This window comes from Spea bombifrons, chromosome 3 (assembly GCF_027358695.1).
Source record: "Spea bombifrons isolate aSpeBom1 chromosome 3, aSpeBom1.2.pri, whole genome shotgun sequence".
Classification (NCBI taxonomy): domain Eukaryota; kingdom Metazoa; phylum Chordata; class Amphibia; order Anura; family Pelobatidae; genus Spea; species Spea bombifrons.
In genome coordinates, this window is record NC_071089.1 from 62,053,987 (window position 1) to 62,068,504 (window position 14,518).

A 14,518-nucleotide genomic window follows, 5' to 3' on the forward strand; every position below is an offset into this window, starting at 1 on the left:
GTGGGCTTTTGAGAGCCCTGCTCTTATTTAATGAATATTCAGGAGGAAGGCTTCTTAGAAGCTAATACATCATCCTAAATTGATCCATAGATATCATAGAAACCATTCATTGGTAACTTTAAGACCGGCCTGCAGCTTCTTGACGCAAATTCCTGATCTCTAGTGAAATTTAAATGTGCCCTTAAAGAGGCAGGCAAGACAAGAAGTTCTGTTGAGGACTTTTTGATTTACAGGGGTTATTATGCTGAAGAAGATGACCCAGTCGCAAGGTCACCAAGACAGATTCCTGTCTGTCTGGAGAGTGAATAAAGAGAGAATGGCTGCAAACAACCAAATTCCCTGTAGATCATAATGATTTCATTTCTTAGCTTTTGGTAGGGCTTGCATGACTTTTCCCAGCGTTATGGAAATTCCATATGTGCAGTTTATGTTCTCTTAATTTATGTGTTTAATAGATTTATGTTAAATAGTGATTTACATCAATGGACAGACTCACTGGCGCAAGTCAAGTCAAGTGGCATATCAGCTTAAAAGCTGAAACATGGGATGTTGCTAGGCTCATTGGCATGTCTGGGGCATGAGGCCATAATGAGCTTAGAATGAACTTTAACCCATAGATGTGCTCTATATACAACACACAGGCACATCCCATGCATGCATACATTAATATACAGAAGCAGTAGATACTTCAATACATCCAGTACTTTACAAATAATCAGGGGTATCTCATGACATCATGTTTTTCCCACAAACAAATATATAGGAATGGTGTCTGCATTCTACATTAACATTAATTCTACCACATAGTCATTTTCTCTGCAAGGTTAAAGGTGCTGTTCCCCTTGGACAAACATTACTTGTACTCTTAATTGAGTTATTCAGATAATCCTTAGCAGATCAGATTTAATTCCACAATCGAGATGCAAAACCAGAACTTTATTTTTTGGCATGTGACAGTTAAGTTGTCCTGGCAAAAAATATCAATGAAACAAAATGGTACATGATTAATGAATTTTCATGTATTAGTGTCAAAGGTTTAGGTATTCGGTAGTGTTAGAAATGTTCCGCAATACATTTTTCATAAGTTAAGTTCATTTTGTTGTTCCAAATGTGTTTTATGGATTTGTTCAGCAGAATAGCTATATAAAACAGGAACATTCAGAATTGAATTAGTAGCTTTTACAAAAATAAGACATCCAATATCACATTTGATTACATTAATAATATTTTACTAAAGAGAGTACATTTGTAGCACAAAACAAGTCGGATAGTCTCATCTGTCACTCTCTTTTCCTTTTTGATGTTCCTGAACTCACCTGATCCCAATGTACCATGACTCAGCTGCTACCCCCTGACCATATCCTCGCATGGCCAAGTGACAAGCTTGGTATCTCAGTTTCTTCTAATGCCACATGTAGGTGGAACATGTCTACTCCATCGTTGTCTGAGCCTGAAAGGGGACTAAGAAAAATGTTCTCCATTTTTTAAAATTCAAACTCCTTCTCTCATAGCACTAGTCAGGTATGAGCAGCTGAGTGTTCAATATTTAAACAGGCTATGACATCACAGTACCCCATTCGAGACAAGCTGACTCAAGTTGAAACATTTCTTGGCTAACTCTTCACTGTGATTGTGATGGCTTTCACTGCTCTTGTGAAAAGCACCGTATAACGACATCCTGATGGAGAGTAACACTGAACTGTACAGAACATTCCCATGCTTTCTCCCACGTTTACTAGCGTGGAGTGTGGCAAAGAACATTTTTCTGACAGATTTAAATTGTTTGGCTGCTTTTCTCTTGGCACATTGGAAAATATTAGGACGAGGGTGTACGAGAGAAAAAATATTGCAGATTATATGAGTCTCATTTGTCTCATTGTGTTCGTGGGTATTTCCCTGCCAACATGCCAAGTGGAATTATCTGTTGAAAATGTATTAGTCTGTGTAGGTGTGAATTTGAGCTCATGTGGGATTGTGTTTGTCTGTTGGTAATCTGCGTATCAGTCTAGGGAACATTTGTACTTTGCAAGACTAGGAAAAATAAAATAATATCAGACCCTATTAATGCATATTTTTTTCCACAGCATACATGTATTACATATGTTGCTTTGTTGTGAAATTTACACTGCTTTAAAGGCGCAGTAACATACATTTAGATCTGCTGTTTATATAAGACCATTTTCTTTGAGCACTTTGGTTTTGAAGCATGGCATATAAACCTATCAGCCCTAACACTGACAGATGAAGTGAATAACACTGATACATTTGTTATCATTGCACCTGTCAGTGGGTGGGATATATTAGGCAGCAAGTGAAGTTTAATCCTCAAAGTTAATGTGTTAGAAGCAGGTAAAATGGGCGAGTGTAAGGATCTGAGCGACTTTGAAAAGGGCCAAATTGTAATGGCTAGATGACTGTGTCAGAGCATCTCCCAAACTGCAGCTCTCGTGGGGTGTTCCCGGTTTGCTGTGGTCGGTACCTATCAAAAGTGGTCCATGGAAGGAAAAGCAGTGAACCGGCGACAGGGTCATGGGCGGCCAAGGCTCATTGATGCGCATGGGGGCAAAGGCTGGACTGTGTGGTCAAATCAAACAGACCAGCTACTGTGGCTCAAATTGCTGAAAAAGTTAATGCTGGTTCTGATAGAAAGATGTCAGACGCATAGCCAGTTGCGTACGAGGCTGCGTAGCCGCAGACCAGTCAGGATGCCCATGGTGACCCCTGTCCACATGCCTACAATAGGCACGTGAGCATAAGAACTGGATCACAGAGCAATGGAAGAAGGTGGTCTGGTCTGATGAATCACGTTTTCTTTTACATCATGTGGATGGCTGGGTGCATGTGCATCGCTTACTTGGAGAACACATGGCACGCAGGATGCATCCACCTCGCAAGTTACAGGACTTAAAGGATCTGCTGCTAGTGTCTTGGTGTCAAATACCACAGCCCACCTTCTAGTGGAGCCCATGCTTTGACGTGTCAGGGCAGTTGTGGCGGCAAAAGAGGATCTACACAATATTAGGCAGGTAGTAATAATGTAATGGCTGATCGTTGTATGTAACTAGAATGGTGACTGAAGATTCTGCCAGGCAGCACTGGAATGTATCTGCCATATTCTATACCACTTAAACAGTCCTGATTTTCAGGCAATCTCAGTATCCCGCTCCCGGAGGCAATGGGGATCATGTGCCGGTTGGGGACATCCTCTGATTTCCCCTGTCCTTCCCAGCAAGCTGTGACATTGGCAGAGATCTGTGCTTTTTACTGACAGCTTTGACATGGCCACCTTGTTGTGTATTTCAAGGTAGCTGGTTGTGTAGGGTAGGCAGGCGATCCCATTCCTGTCCTACTTCAACCCAGCCTCTGGTCGATCATCCAGTTGAAGGTATTTGGATTTGGACACCTGAAATCTTGGGGTGGTATGCTTTTCTGAAATATGTACTTACTTAACATACATATACTTTTTGTTTTACCTGATACATTAGGGCAGAACATGTTTCTGCCATCTATGTGCAATATCTATCTGCACTTGTTTTCCCTTGGAAGGTGCTCGTTAGGAAGCATCTCTGAAGAACTAAGAATTTATCTCTGAAACACTGCTTTTTGTGTGTGTGTTTCTTTACTGTGTCTGCTTTCCAGATGTTAGTTAGAAATGCGTTTTTTATTTCTTGGTAGCATTCAGAATTCTTTGGCAGAGACATTCGCCAAGTAACAAATGCATTTTCAGTTATTCTTCTTGGGGCAAATGCATTATTTATATTCACTAGTGACTTTTCCAAAACTTTCCATTATTATTATTCATTCGCTTCCAAGCAGAATCCATTAGAATTATTATAAATTGTGGCTTCCACACTACAGCAGTTTAACCCCTTTTTCCTTCAATATATTGAAGTTAGTGCTTTACAGAGACTTTTAATTATTACTGATAAATTGGTATTGCTGAAGAAAGTACACATACAAATATATATGATGAAAATTGAAGGGACGTAAGTTCCTTCCCTTACTTCATTTTGTGAAGCTGCTGCAGCCTGGAAATCACCTAATTTTTTACATGAAAAAATATAACTTATATACGACATGAATGCAAGAATTAAGGCAATAAAGGCGCTCCGTACCCATAGAAATGCAGAACCTTTTTGCCGATTAAAAAGCCATCAGTGCTGTGATTTATATTTTTTTGATGACTCCTGTTTTTGTTGGCAGTTAATACTGGTTGTTTTTTTAACCCGGAATATTCAGATTATACTGATCAATGTGATCATTTGAGCTTTGTTGACTTTTTAACTGAATCTTCCCTTCAATTTTTGCTATTTTTTTACGCATCAACATCCATTGACATTTAAATATTGGATCTCTATACAAGGTAATAAACTCCGGGTTGAAAGCGTACACTGATCAATAACACAGATGCTTGTACAAATGGCTTTCGCTCCCTCGCAGCAGAGACCTTTAAACCATGCAGTGTTTAATTGGATCACTCAGCAGCGGACTGGATAACAATCATCACAGCATAAACAGGTGTCCATGTCTCAGAGTATTACTCTCTTATTTGTCAATAATTATCAATTATCTTATGCAAATTAAAACAAAGCCAATATACACTATTCAAAAGTTTAGGGTCACTTAGAAATGTCCTTGTTTTGAAAGAAACACAAAATTGTCCATAAAAATAACATTAATTAGAAATATAGTGTGTCTTCATAGGCGTACAGAGGCCCTTTATCAGCAGCCATCACTCCTGTGTTGATGTGTTCGCTAATCCAAGTTTACCAAATCCTTGCTCTGCTGAGCACCCACTAAACAATTCTTTTCTTCTCACTATACTTGGACAGCTTGCAGTTTGCCAAGATGCAATTCATCTGGATAATCACCAACCACATGTTTTTTGATGTTTGCTCCCTTATGTCAGGGAACAAAATGGATCTCTCTACCTCAGTGCAGGCAAAGTATTTAACTACCTCCCTTCTAATGATACAGAGATGCAGTGTGAACTAACACACATACACCTATATATATTATATGTATATTGATGCAGTTTTTTAATCTATTTTGACCACTTGTATTCAAGTAGGTGGTCCATGGACCAATAGATTATATGATGTTAAATCCAATGCGTTATCAAATATACTCTTTCTTCTCCTTCCAGGAATATAGATAATGGGCTGTGTGCAATGCAAGGACAAAGAAGCAACCAAACTAACAGATGAGAGGGACAACAGTTTAACTCAGAGTTTGGGATACCGCTATGGGACGGATCCCACCCCACAACACTATCCCAGCTTCACTGTGACCACCATTCCGAATTACAACAACTTCCATGGATCTGCAGGACAGGGACTTACAGTGTTTGGAGGTGTGAATTCCTCATCCCACACAGGCACCTTGCGCACAAGAGGTGGAACAGGTATGACAGCCCCGTAACTTCTCCTCATGTTCAGTTACTGTTCATTAGGTGCTTTGACCATAATGTCTTTTTATAACCATTCACTTGTACAAAAACATCTCATCCACTCAGTATTATGCATGTGCAAAGCCATAAAAAAAGAGAATGTTTACCAAAAAAGTTTCACCCAACCTTTCCGCTGTAGGAAGAATTGTAGAGATGGACCTAATGTTTATTTTATGTGAATGAGCAATGCATATTTGAAAAGCATGCTAATCATAACAGCTCAGCTGTTCATTGATATTTGCAAATACATAATAAATAAGGTCCAATTTACTAGCACCACAGGCTTCTGGTGTAGGAGGTTCTACTCTTCAGGACGGTATCCTTCTTATGCTTCTTTCTTAAGTTATCATGCAGAATTTAATTTGCATATCATGGTGTTGTTACAAACAGGGGTTGCCCAAATAAATTTAAGTCATTGACTTAACGATGCATTATGAAGAGGCAATCCCAGTGAGATTCCCGTTTCAAGAAGGGTCTTGTTATTCCTGTATGATGCATTATGCATGGCCAAGTCAGATCTTTTTGAAGCCCTTTATTACAACTTGTTCCTTTAGGGCTCTTCAGTCCAAATTCTTACGTGATGTAGAACTTTTTATGTCGTGTTGACCCACTGTACAGCTCTTTGGAATATAATAAATAATAATGAAAATGCTAAGTGCAAAAAACTTAGAAAGTGATGGCAGATAAGCGTACTGCTCCAAGCCACAAGCAGTAAGCCATTATCCAACCTCATCCAAAGGCTCCATGTTTTTGAGTGCATTTATAAAGGGGGGTACATTTGGGTTCCTCATTTGACCATACTATATGATGTATATTTTTTTTCTCTTTATGTGCAATATCATTATCTAACATTTCCCTGAAAGATAAGTATTGTCTACAATATTGTATGCACACCCCCATCAACCATTGTGTTCCAGTACTCAAACTCATGCTGAGTCCCATTAAGGACGAAACAGCTGTCCATGAGTGGTGATCTGGCTTCTGCAACCCTGTCCCGGGCTTTTTTAAAAGCTGTCTAGTACAGTGGATATAGATTCAAAAAGGTGGTCAAAAAGGCAAACGGTTTTTGCGCACGCCTATTCGGGATCCCTTGCTGTGGTGATAGCACTACAAGGTTTCTGTGGGAAAAGCAAGTTTCCACCCTGTCTGCTGGTTATAGATTGTATAGAGTGTATAATAATGCTTCTGGTACCCCGGCAAATATTAAAACAGACAAGTAATATCTGCGTCATTAACAATATGTTAAGAGTAAAATCCAGCTTTGATTATTTGAAGCACAGTGGTCATACATTCCTAGCTCTCTGCACAAAAAATGTCTCCATCAAAGTGGAAATTATGTTCGTTACATGCTTGCAGAAAACTGGCAAACGCTGATGCTAACACAACCATATGGATTCAATTTGATTGGGTTATGTTGTAACTGTGTTTGTAGCCTTGCGCCAGAATTAATCCGTGTATGATTCAGTCTATCACATGCTCCATTCGGTAAATGATCTGTTTTTCCCTTTAGGAGTAACACTTTTTGTGGCTCTTTACGACTATGAAGCAAGAACAGAAGATGACTTAAGTTTTCAGAAAGGAGAAAAATTTCAGATACTCAATAGTTCGTAAGTGTTGGGTGGATTTCTGCTTTGTGGAACACTAGCTAAATAACCAATTTTCTTTTAATTGGTGTTAATCTATGAGCTAAATAACTTCAGATTTCCTCCAAATTAGTCATGGTAAATGACTTAAATATGACTCTTTAAACGATAGCAATTTAAGTACAGCAATTATTACATTTAATGCGGATGCATTTTTTAAGATATGTCAGTAACACATGTAAGCCGACCCGCCACAAAGCTTATTAAGTTCCTTCTAAAGCTGAGCAAGGTCTAAGGTCAACTCTGAGAATCAAATCGCCTGTTGCTGTTCATCCTCCATAGTTAGGGTTTCTTGACTAAAGTTCTCACAGTTAAGTAAATGAACCCCCCTATGTGATTGTGTCTTGGCATACGTCACATTCTTAGTATAGGTTACACTATTTGTGTATGTCTGTACTTCTCTGTCAAACATTGTAGGGGCAGAAAAAAAGAACATTACTGAGATCAGCAGTTTATGGCTTTTATTAGCATTAGAATACATATTAGTGCCTTGAAATGTACAGGCTATATTTCTTTAACCTCTTTAACATGGGTCAAAAGGTGCAGCTGCCCTGGGCTCATGTATAGCTCAGGGGCCCACAGCAGCTGTCCCTTAGCCCCCATTAACAGCCATTAGAGTCAGCAGAACTAGTGAATGGTACACGTCTGTGCAACCACTGGCACCTATTGACCAACGCTTACTTGCGCATCACCTGCTGGTAGACAGCATCTACATATGATGCCATCTCCTTGCAGCAGACAGCACATAGATCGTGAAGGAGGGAGGTCTGTGCCAATGGTTCACAGGGTTTCAGGTACTGTGCAGCAGTTGCGCACACTCATGTATGGTTGGGCTGGGGGGTCAGGGGTCCCTAAGGAGAGCATCCCTCTGCCCCATTATCTAGAAATCTGGTCCTGGTTGCAGTGAGATGAAACATTTAAACTTTTAACCCCTTAATGACAAAGCCCGTACATGCATTGTTTTCAATGGGTTTGGGGACCGCCCATTGTCCTTAAGGGGTTAAATAGAAAAAAAGGGAAAGGGCTGGGGAGCTTTTACTGCCCTACATCATTGCTCCGTGCTTCAAGTGCCTCTCTCTCCACAGTTGTTTGCCGCTCCTGTCACCTTGTGATTACAGAACCATCTTTCACCAGACCAAGCCCATATTATATTTAAAAATCCAGTGTTAGCCATAGCAAATTATGTTTAGAACACCATTAATGCTTTGGGACTGGTGGGCTGGTGGCATACCGGAAATAAGAAACTTACCTGTATTTACCCAAAATTCCAAAAGGTGCCACCTCTTCTCTGTTCATGTATGACTGTAGGAAGCAGTGGAGATGAGAGCCAATCCCTCTCTGTGAATACCTGAGGGTAAACAAGGAGCAGCCCTGCAATCATTGACTGACGATTCTATTAGAAGTTAAGGGGCAATGCTTTGAATTGCATCCTTGTCTAATTAAAGAATGACCAAGCACCGGCTTCCTACATAAACCAAATCTAAAATCAAATTAAAAGACACACACACTCTGTGTCCATTGTATATAAAATGTGTATCGTGTTCATTGTACCGTTTTTCAGCTGTCTGAATGTTAAACCTAGTTTTCTGTATGAATAGTGACATGTTTTCTGTACCAGCTTTTATACATCAGTTCCGGTCTGGCTAGCTCCTTACCAAGTTCATAGTAAACTAGTGACATCTACTGGTGAGACCCTAAACCTCTTTATTGGGTTTTTGAAGTATATATACTATACATAGATTTTAAATGAATAAAAGTTTTATTTTTATTTAAATGCTTGTTGAGGTTGAAGAAATATAGCCTGTATATTTCAGTGCACTAATATGTATTCTAATGCTAATTAATGCGGATCTCAGTCATGTTCTTTTTTTCTGCCCCTAAAACACGCACAAATAGTGGAACAAATACTAAGAATGTGCGAAATGCTAAGACACAATCACATAGAGGGGTTCCTTTACTTAACTGGGAGAATGTAGGTGAGTTGACACATTTGAGCCCAGCAATATTAAGATTAACCAATTCTTAAGATAACTTACCTCTTCATTAGTTGATCCAATTTAGACCTTCTTCTTGGTCATTAAAAAGGCTTAAATATGCAAAAATGCAGATGACGATAAGGGCATACAGTTTACAGCAAAGTTCAATAGAATGTTGCATTTTGTGTTTGTATGTCCATCAAAATGTTATGGTTAAGTAACGCTTGTATGATTTCAACCTCTACAGTGAAGGAGATTGGTGGGAAGCTCGGTCTCTGACAACTGGTGGAACGGGCTATATCCCAAGTAACTATGTGGCGCCGGTGGACTCCATTCAAGCTGAGGAGTGAGTGGTTTCAAAGTGTTTTGGTACCATTATGGTAGTGGTGTCATATTACACCAGCTGACTTATTTTCTTTATAAGTGAAAGAAACTGAGATCTGCCCCCCTCTCAATGCTTTTTTTTCCTCTTCCCCAACATATATTTCAACCCTGTGCCTTAGGTGCCACAAATATTTATCTGCACGTTCATGCGTCTCCACATCGGTTAGCACCCTGAAGAACTTTACTTACCCAACGTTTTGCATTTATTAAGTGGTTCCATACCTAATCTCCTTTGTACATTAGAACTTTATCAGTGGATCTTTATATACACATGCCAATTGGCTGAATCCCTTTTTTGCAAGTAGTATAGAGGCTACAGGAAAACCACAGAAATCCATGTTAACTTTAAAGGCTTCCTGTTCACAGACATCCAATTGTTTATGTCAACAATTCATGTTTACTTTAATTATGTTAACTTTTCTGTTATTTGTTTTAGATGGTACTTTGGCAAACTTGGCAGGAAAGATGCAGAGAGGCAATTGTTATCTTTTGGAAACCCTAGGGGTACTTATTTAATACGAGAAAGTGAAACTACCAAAGGTAAGTTGCTACTTATTGCCATTTATTAACATCTGCAGTGGTGAGGATGAAGCAACTCAAGTAACATTAGTGCCTTTGCTATTTTTATGGCTGGAATTTTTAGCCCTGACCTGGCTTACAAATGGAAACTGTTGCTGTGTCCTTTACAAAGAAACTGCTAATGTGTAAATAATAGAATGGTATACTAATTTATAGCCGTGTTTCCAACATACATCTTCCAAATCTCTCCAGCTTTCACATTACAAACTAGTATCTCGGGCCCCAACTTATTGCACCGAACGCCTTCATCTAAAAATTGTCCTTCCCAAAGGGGACAGCTCTCAAATGTCAATCCCCTAGGATCCGTTGGTACCCTTTTACCAGCTAAGAGGAACGTATTTCAGTGTCTGTCTTTAAAACTATTCCTTTTCTCTCATGTGCCCCTTATCAAGACATTATACAGTTCCCACAAACAATAATTGCCTGTAGCTAACATGGTAACAGTATACATTATGCATGATTTTGTATATTGTGTTGGTCAAACAAAATATGTAAAATAACCTTAATGACCTATTTCAGGTGCCTATTCGTTGTCAATTCGTGATTGGGATGATATGAAAGGAGATCATGTGAAGCACTATAAGATTAGAAAGCTCGACAATGGTGGCTACTACATCACAACTAGGGCCCAGTTTGAAACTCTTCAACAGCTGGTTCACCACTATTCAGGTATGATGACGGCTCTTAAAATAGTCATATATATATATATATATATATATATATATACACATACAAAGATAGGAGCTTCACAGGGACAGTAATGATTATATTTAACATGTTGCATAGGTGTGCAGAGTCAGGCTGTTTTTGATCAATTTGTACATCTGGAGCTGAAACTTTATATCTTTCTATATTAAAGGCAAAGCTCATGTTAGAACTGCATTTCCTAGATTATTCTAGCTAATCACCAATTTTTAATGCGTACATATATGTATAGGTTTTAGAAAGTGTTCAGTGAATAGAAAATGTATTTACGAGGCTATGAATGTATATATTTATACGTTATCGCTATGCTTTTTTATGTTACATTCTATTTTCTTCCACTGTCATTTCACCCATTTGTTTGGCAAAATCATCACTTTTGTTTGTGTTGGAAACACAAAAAGGAAATACATCGAAATGATTTTTAACTTTTAACAATCACATAAACTCCAAGATAGCGATATAAATGTCTTTTTATAATCATGCAAATATTGCATTGTATTAAAGTGCATTACGTCCATGACCTTAAATTAACTGTAATTGATTCAAATAAATATGGCTCTCCTGCTCGGAGACAGTATCTCCTTGGAGGGCCAGAAAAGCAATTTTATAAGTCCTAACTAGTTTAGGGCAGACATGGTTAAATCAGTAAAAAAAAAAAACGCCTCTTCATCTCCAACCAGACCGGAAATCTTTATCTTTTTATGTGCACATTGCAATCGCCCTCTTTCTGCCAACTAGATTTGTTTTCTTTCTGCAAGCCCTGTCTGATGTGTTGGGTTTCCTTGGTTTACTGCTTGTGTCTTCAAGTGGAACAAATAAAAGTCCTTAAACATAAGACTAATGCCATAAATCGTAAAACGAGTATAATAACAGCAAATGCAACGTGGAAGTTTTGCTAGTTCCAGTCTAGTTAGCTTCACTAATCAATACATTTTAATTGGACATGTCAGGGTACCCACTTGAACCTCATCCAGATTAGTTTAGCACAATTATTCACTTCCTTCTCCAGTCATCTTTAATTGGCAACTTCAGACATATTGCAAGCGCTTGCGATACCATGTCTGCCAAAGACATGTCCGCATAGCCCATGAATCAGTAGCGGAGGAAGTGATTGCTCCAGTAGATGTATTTCAGGCCATCCGGGGACTGAAAAGTTCATCTAGTGGCTAATTTGCTCTTGGCAGAGAAGAGCAATAGAAAGACGTAACAAATGGAAAATTAGATGTAAATGCACTAAAAAGGAATGTTTCTTTAAATATTAAAGTGGGTTTTTTTTCATGAAATCTGACATTGCCAGTAGCACATCATTTGTTCTTCTAACTTGGTATGGAGAAAATGATATTTATTTAAGATTAAATTCTTTCGTTTCAAAATCACCATCCAGAGGTCAAGGCTGTCACTGAGCTCTTGTTCCACAGTAGCCATTTAAACAGGCAGTTTGGTTCATCAGAGTAATTGGCTGTTGTAGAAAACTGAATAATAAATCATATCTTTTCTCAGGTCACCAAGTTTAACGGTGTATTCAACTGTTTCATAAAAAAATATTAAGTTAAAAAAAATCATAGTTTATCTGTAAACACAGCATAGTCTGATAAATAGAAAATAATCATTAATTTATAATTCGTATATATGTTAACAGCTTCATTATTATTATGATGTTGCCACAGATGTAAATGGGGATGGAAGCGTATTTTTTCTCAGTGCCTGCTTTTTTGTCACAGTGCAAGTTTTCCTAGCAAAGTTTATAAATTATAAATTCATTTAGAGTTATTTCTGGCAAAGGTTTGTACATTGAACAATGCTAGGAATGATGATTCTAAAGAAACGTAGATGGAACAGCATTGTTGTAATTAACCCCAATTATGCCCCTGCCAATGTAGAATAGCAGGCCATACAATCAAGTCTTATAACAGTTCAGTGGTAAGGAGGTCCACCGGGCAATTTTCTATGCAGGCTAGTAGTCCTCATATAATGCACACTGTGTAAGATCAGATGTGTGCCACCAAAGTTCAAACATCTTCTCAGGTTTTGATCTAATGTCAAGTACTCTTATGATTTTGCTTTTGCCTCTCAGATATGTGTGGTGCAGCTTTTAATGTGTTATTGGGCTGTTCCCAGTCTTCAGAGATGCTTTGCCTTGCTCTTGTTGTGTTTTTCATGTCCTTTTCTCCTTTGCCATCTTTCGCATCTCTCAGAGAGAGCTGCCGGTCTCTGCTGCCGCTTGGTAGTGCCCTGCCATAAAGGAATGCCAAGACTTACTGACCTGTCTGTCAAAACCAAAGATGTCTGGGAAATCCCAAGAGAATCCTTACAGTTGATCAAGAGACTGGGAAATGGGCAGTTTGGGGAAGTATGGATGGGTACGCAGAATAAAAAATACTATTTGTGTAACCTGCTCTTGTGCAGAGCAAAAACGGGAAAGATGGAATGTGAAAAAATGTAGGGCAAATTATTATGGATTCTCATAATTAGTCATCATTGGGTCACATGTAAAAAAATGGATTTTATTCCAAGGTTATCTGCATGGTCTTATCATAGCAACCAGTAGAATGTTCCAGTCAGCGGGAACTTTCTATCTGTTGTTCTGGTTGTAAGACCACCAGAATCACCTTTTCTATCCAAGTGATTTTGGGGCAGCCAATATCTTTTAGGTCCCAAACCAAAAATCATGTATGTCATTCTGGTTTTCTATTATGAGACGTTTTTCCATAAAATATCCCAATGAATTTACCCAAAGCCACCTTCCATCTTTCTTACTGCATGCTGTTGATTGAATTAAATGTATTTTCCGTTTTTATTAATTCCCTTTCTTATAGAGAAAATCGATGGTTTGTGTTTTAATTTAACAATGATTGCACCGAATTATACTCCACAAACTGTTGGATTGGCTAAAGATGCATGGGAAGTAACACGGAATACAATATCACTACTGCAGAAGCTCGGTCAGGGGTGTTTCGCTGAAGTGTGGTTTGGTAAGGTGGATAAAAAGTTTCCTCAGAGGTGGGGTGTGCTAGAGGTCCCACTCAGAGAAGAAATGTTTAGCCAAAACATTGTTTTCTCCGTAATTAGCTAACCAGTTCTGATTAGTTAGAAAACCCCTAGAAAGTGTTGAGAGTGGTAAAGAGACAATACTGTCAGGGCCGGCCCAAGACAAAATGCCGCCTGGGGCGAATTTTAAAATGCCGCCCCCCCCCCTTATCTACCCTTCCTCTCCCTCCGTCCCTGCCGCCCCCCCCCGCCCCATTATCTCCCCCCCCAAACTTACCTTTCAGCAGTCCTGCGGCGAGACTCCCTGTTCGGTCTCGGTGCCGGCTTGTAATGCTGAGCGCCGGAAATCTTCCGGCACTCAGCATTACAAGCCGGCACCGAGACCTTACAGGGAGACTCGCCGCAGAGGAGAGAGAGAGGGGCGCCGAGCGGGTACTGACCACTCGGCACCCCTTTCTCTCTCTTTCGCTTCAAAAGAGCGGTTGCCCCACTCGGCTCCATTGTCGGGCCGGCCCTGAATACTGTGTGTTCTGTCCCCAGTTAAATTTAAATATAACATGACCAGAGTGGCTCAGTCAGTCCAGATGTTATAAGGATTTTCCGACCCAAGGGTTTGTATTCCCAATTCCGCCAGACACATTTTCTCCAGCCGTTATTGGTAAATGTGTCCCTATAGTAGTTAAACCTTTTTGGGGATTTTCACATTTTATTTACTAGTAATGCATCAAGAATAATGTCTGACTGTAAATTCTTCTTGATGTCTCAAGACCATTGCTAGAAAATGGATGGCTTAC

The 14,518-nt window shown here is 39.2% G+C and overlaps 1 protein-coding gene across 1 annotated transcript in view; it reads left to right on the forward strand.

Moving 5' to 3' along the window:
• The window catches only part of FYN (FYN proto-oncogene, Src family tyrosine kinase), an 88,431-nt gene that overhangs the window by 56,278 nt on the left and 17,635 nt on the right, over nt 1–14,518 (forward strand). The window contains exons 3-8 of the mRNA XM_053460051.1: nt 5,147–5,404; nt 6,960–7,056; nt 9,316–9,414; nt 9,889–9,992; nt 10,551–10,700; nt 12,932–13,096. Coding sequence (XP_053316026.1) covers nt 5,158–5,404; nt 6,960–7,056; nt 9,316–9,414; nt 9,889–9,992; nt 10,551–10,700; nt 12,932–13,096 — 862 coding nt within the window. The 5' untranslated portion in view covers nt 5,147–5,157. The remainder of the gene's footprint in view (nt 1–5,146; nt 5,405–6,959; nt 7,057–9,315; nt 9,415–9,888; nt 9,993–10,550; nt 10,701–12,931; nt 13,097–14,518) is intronic.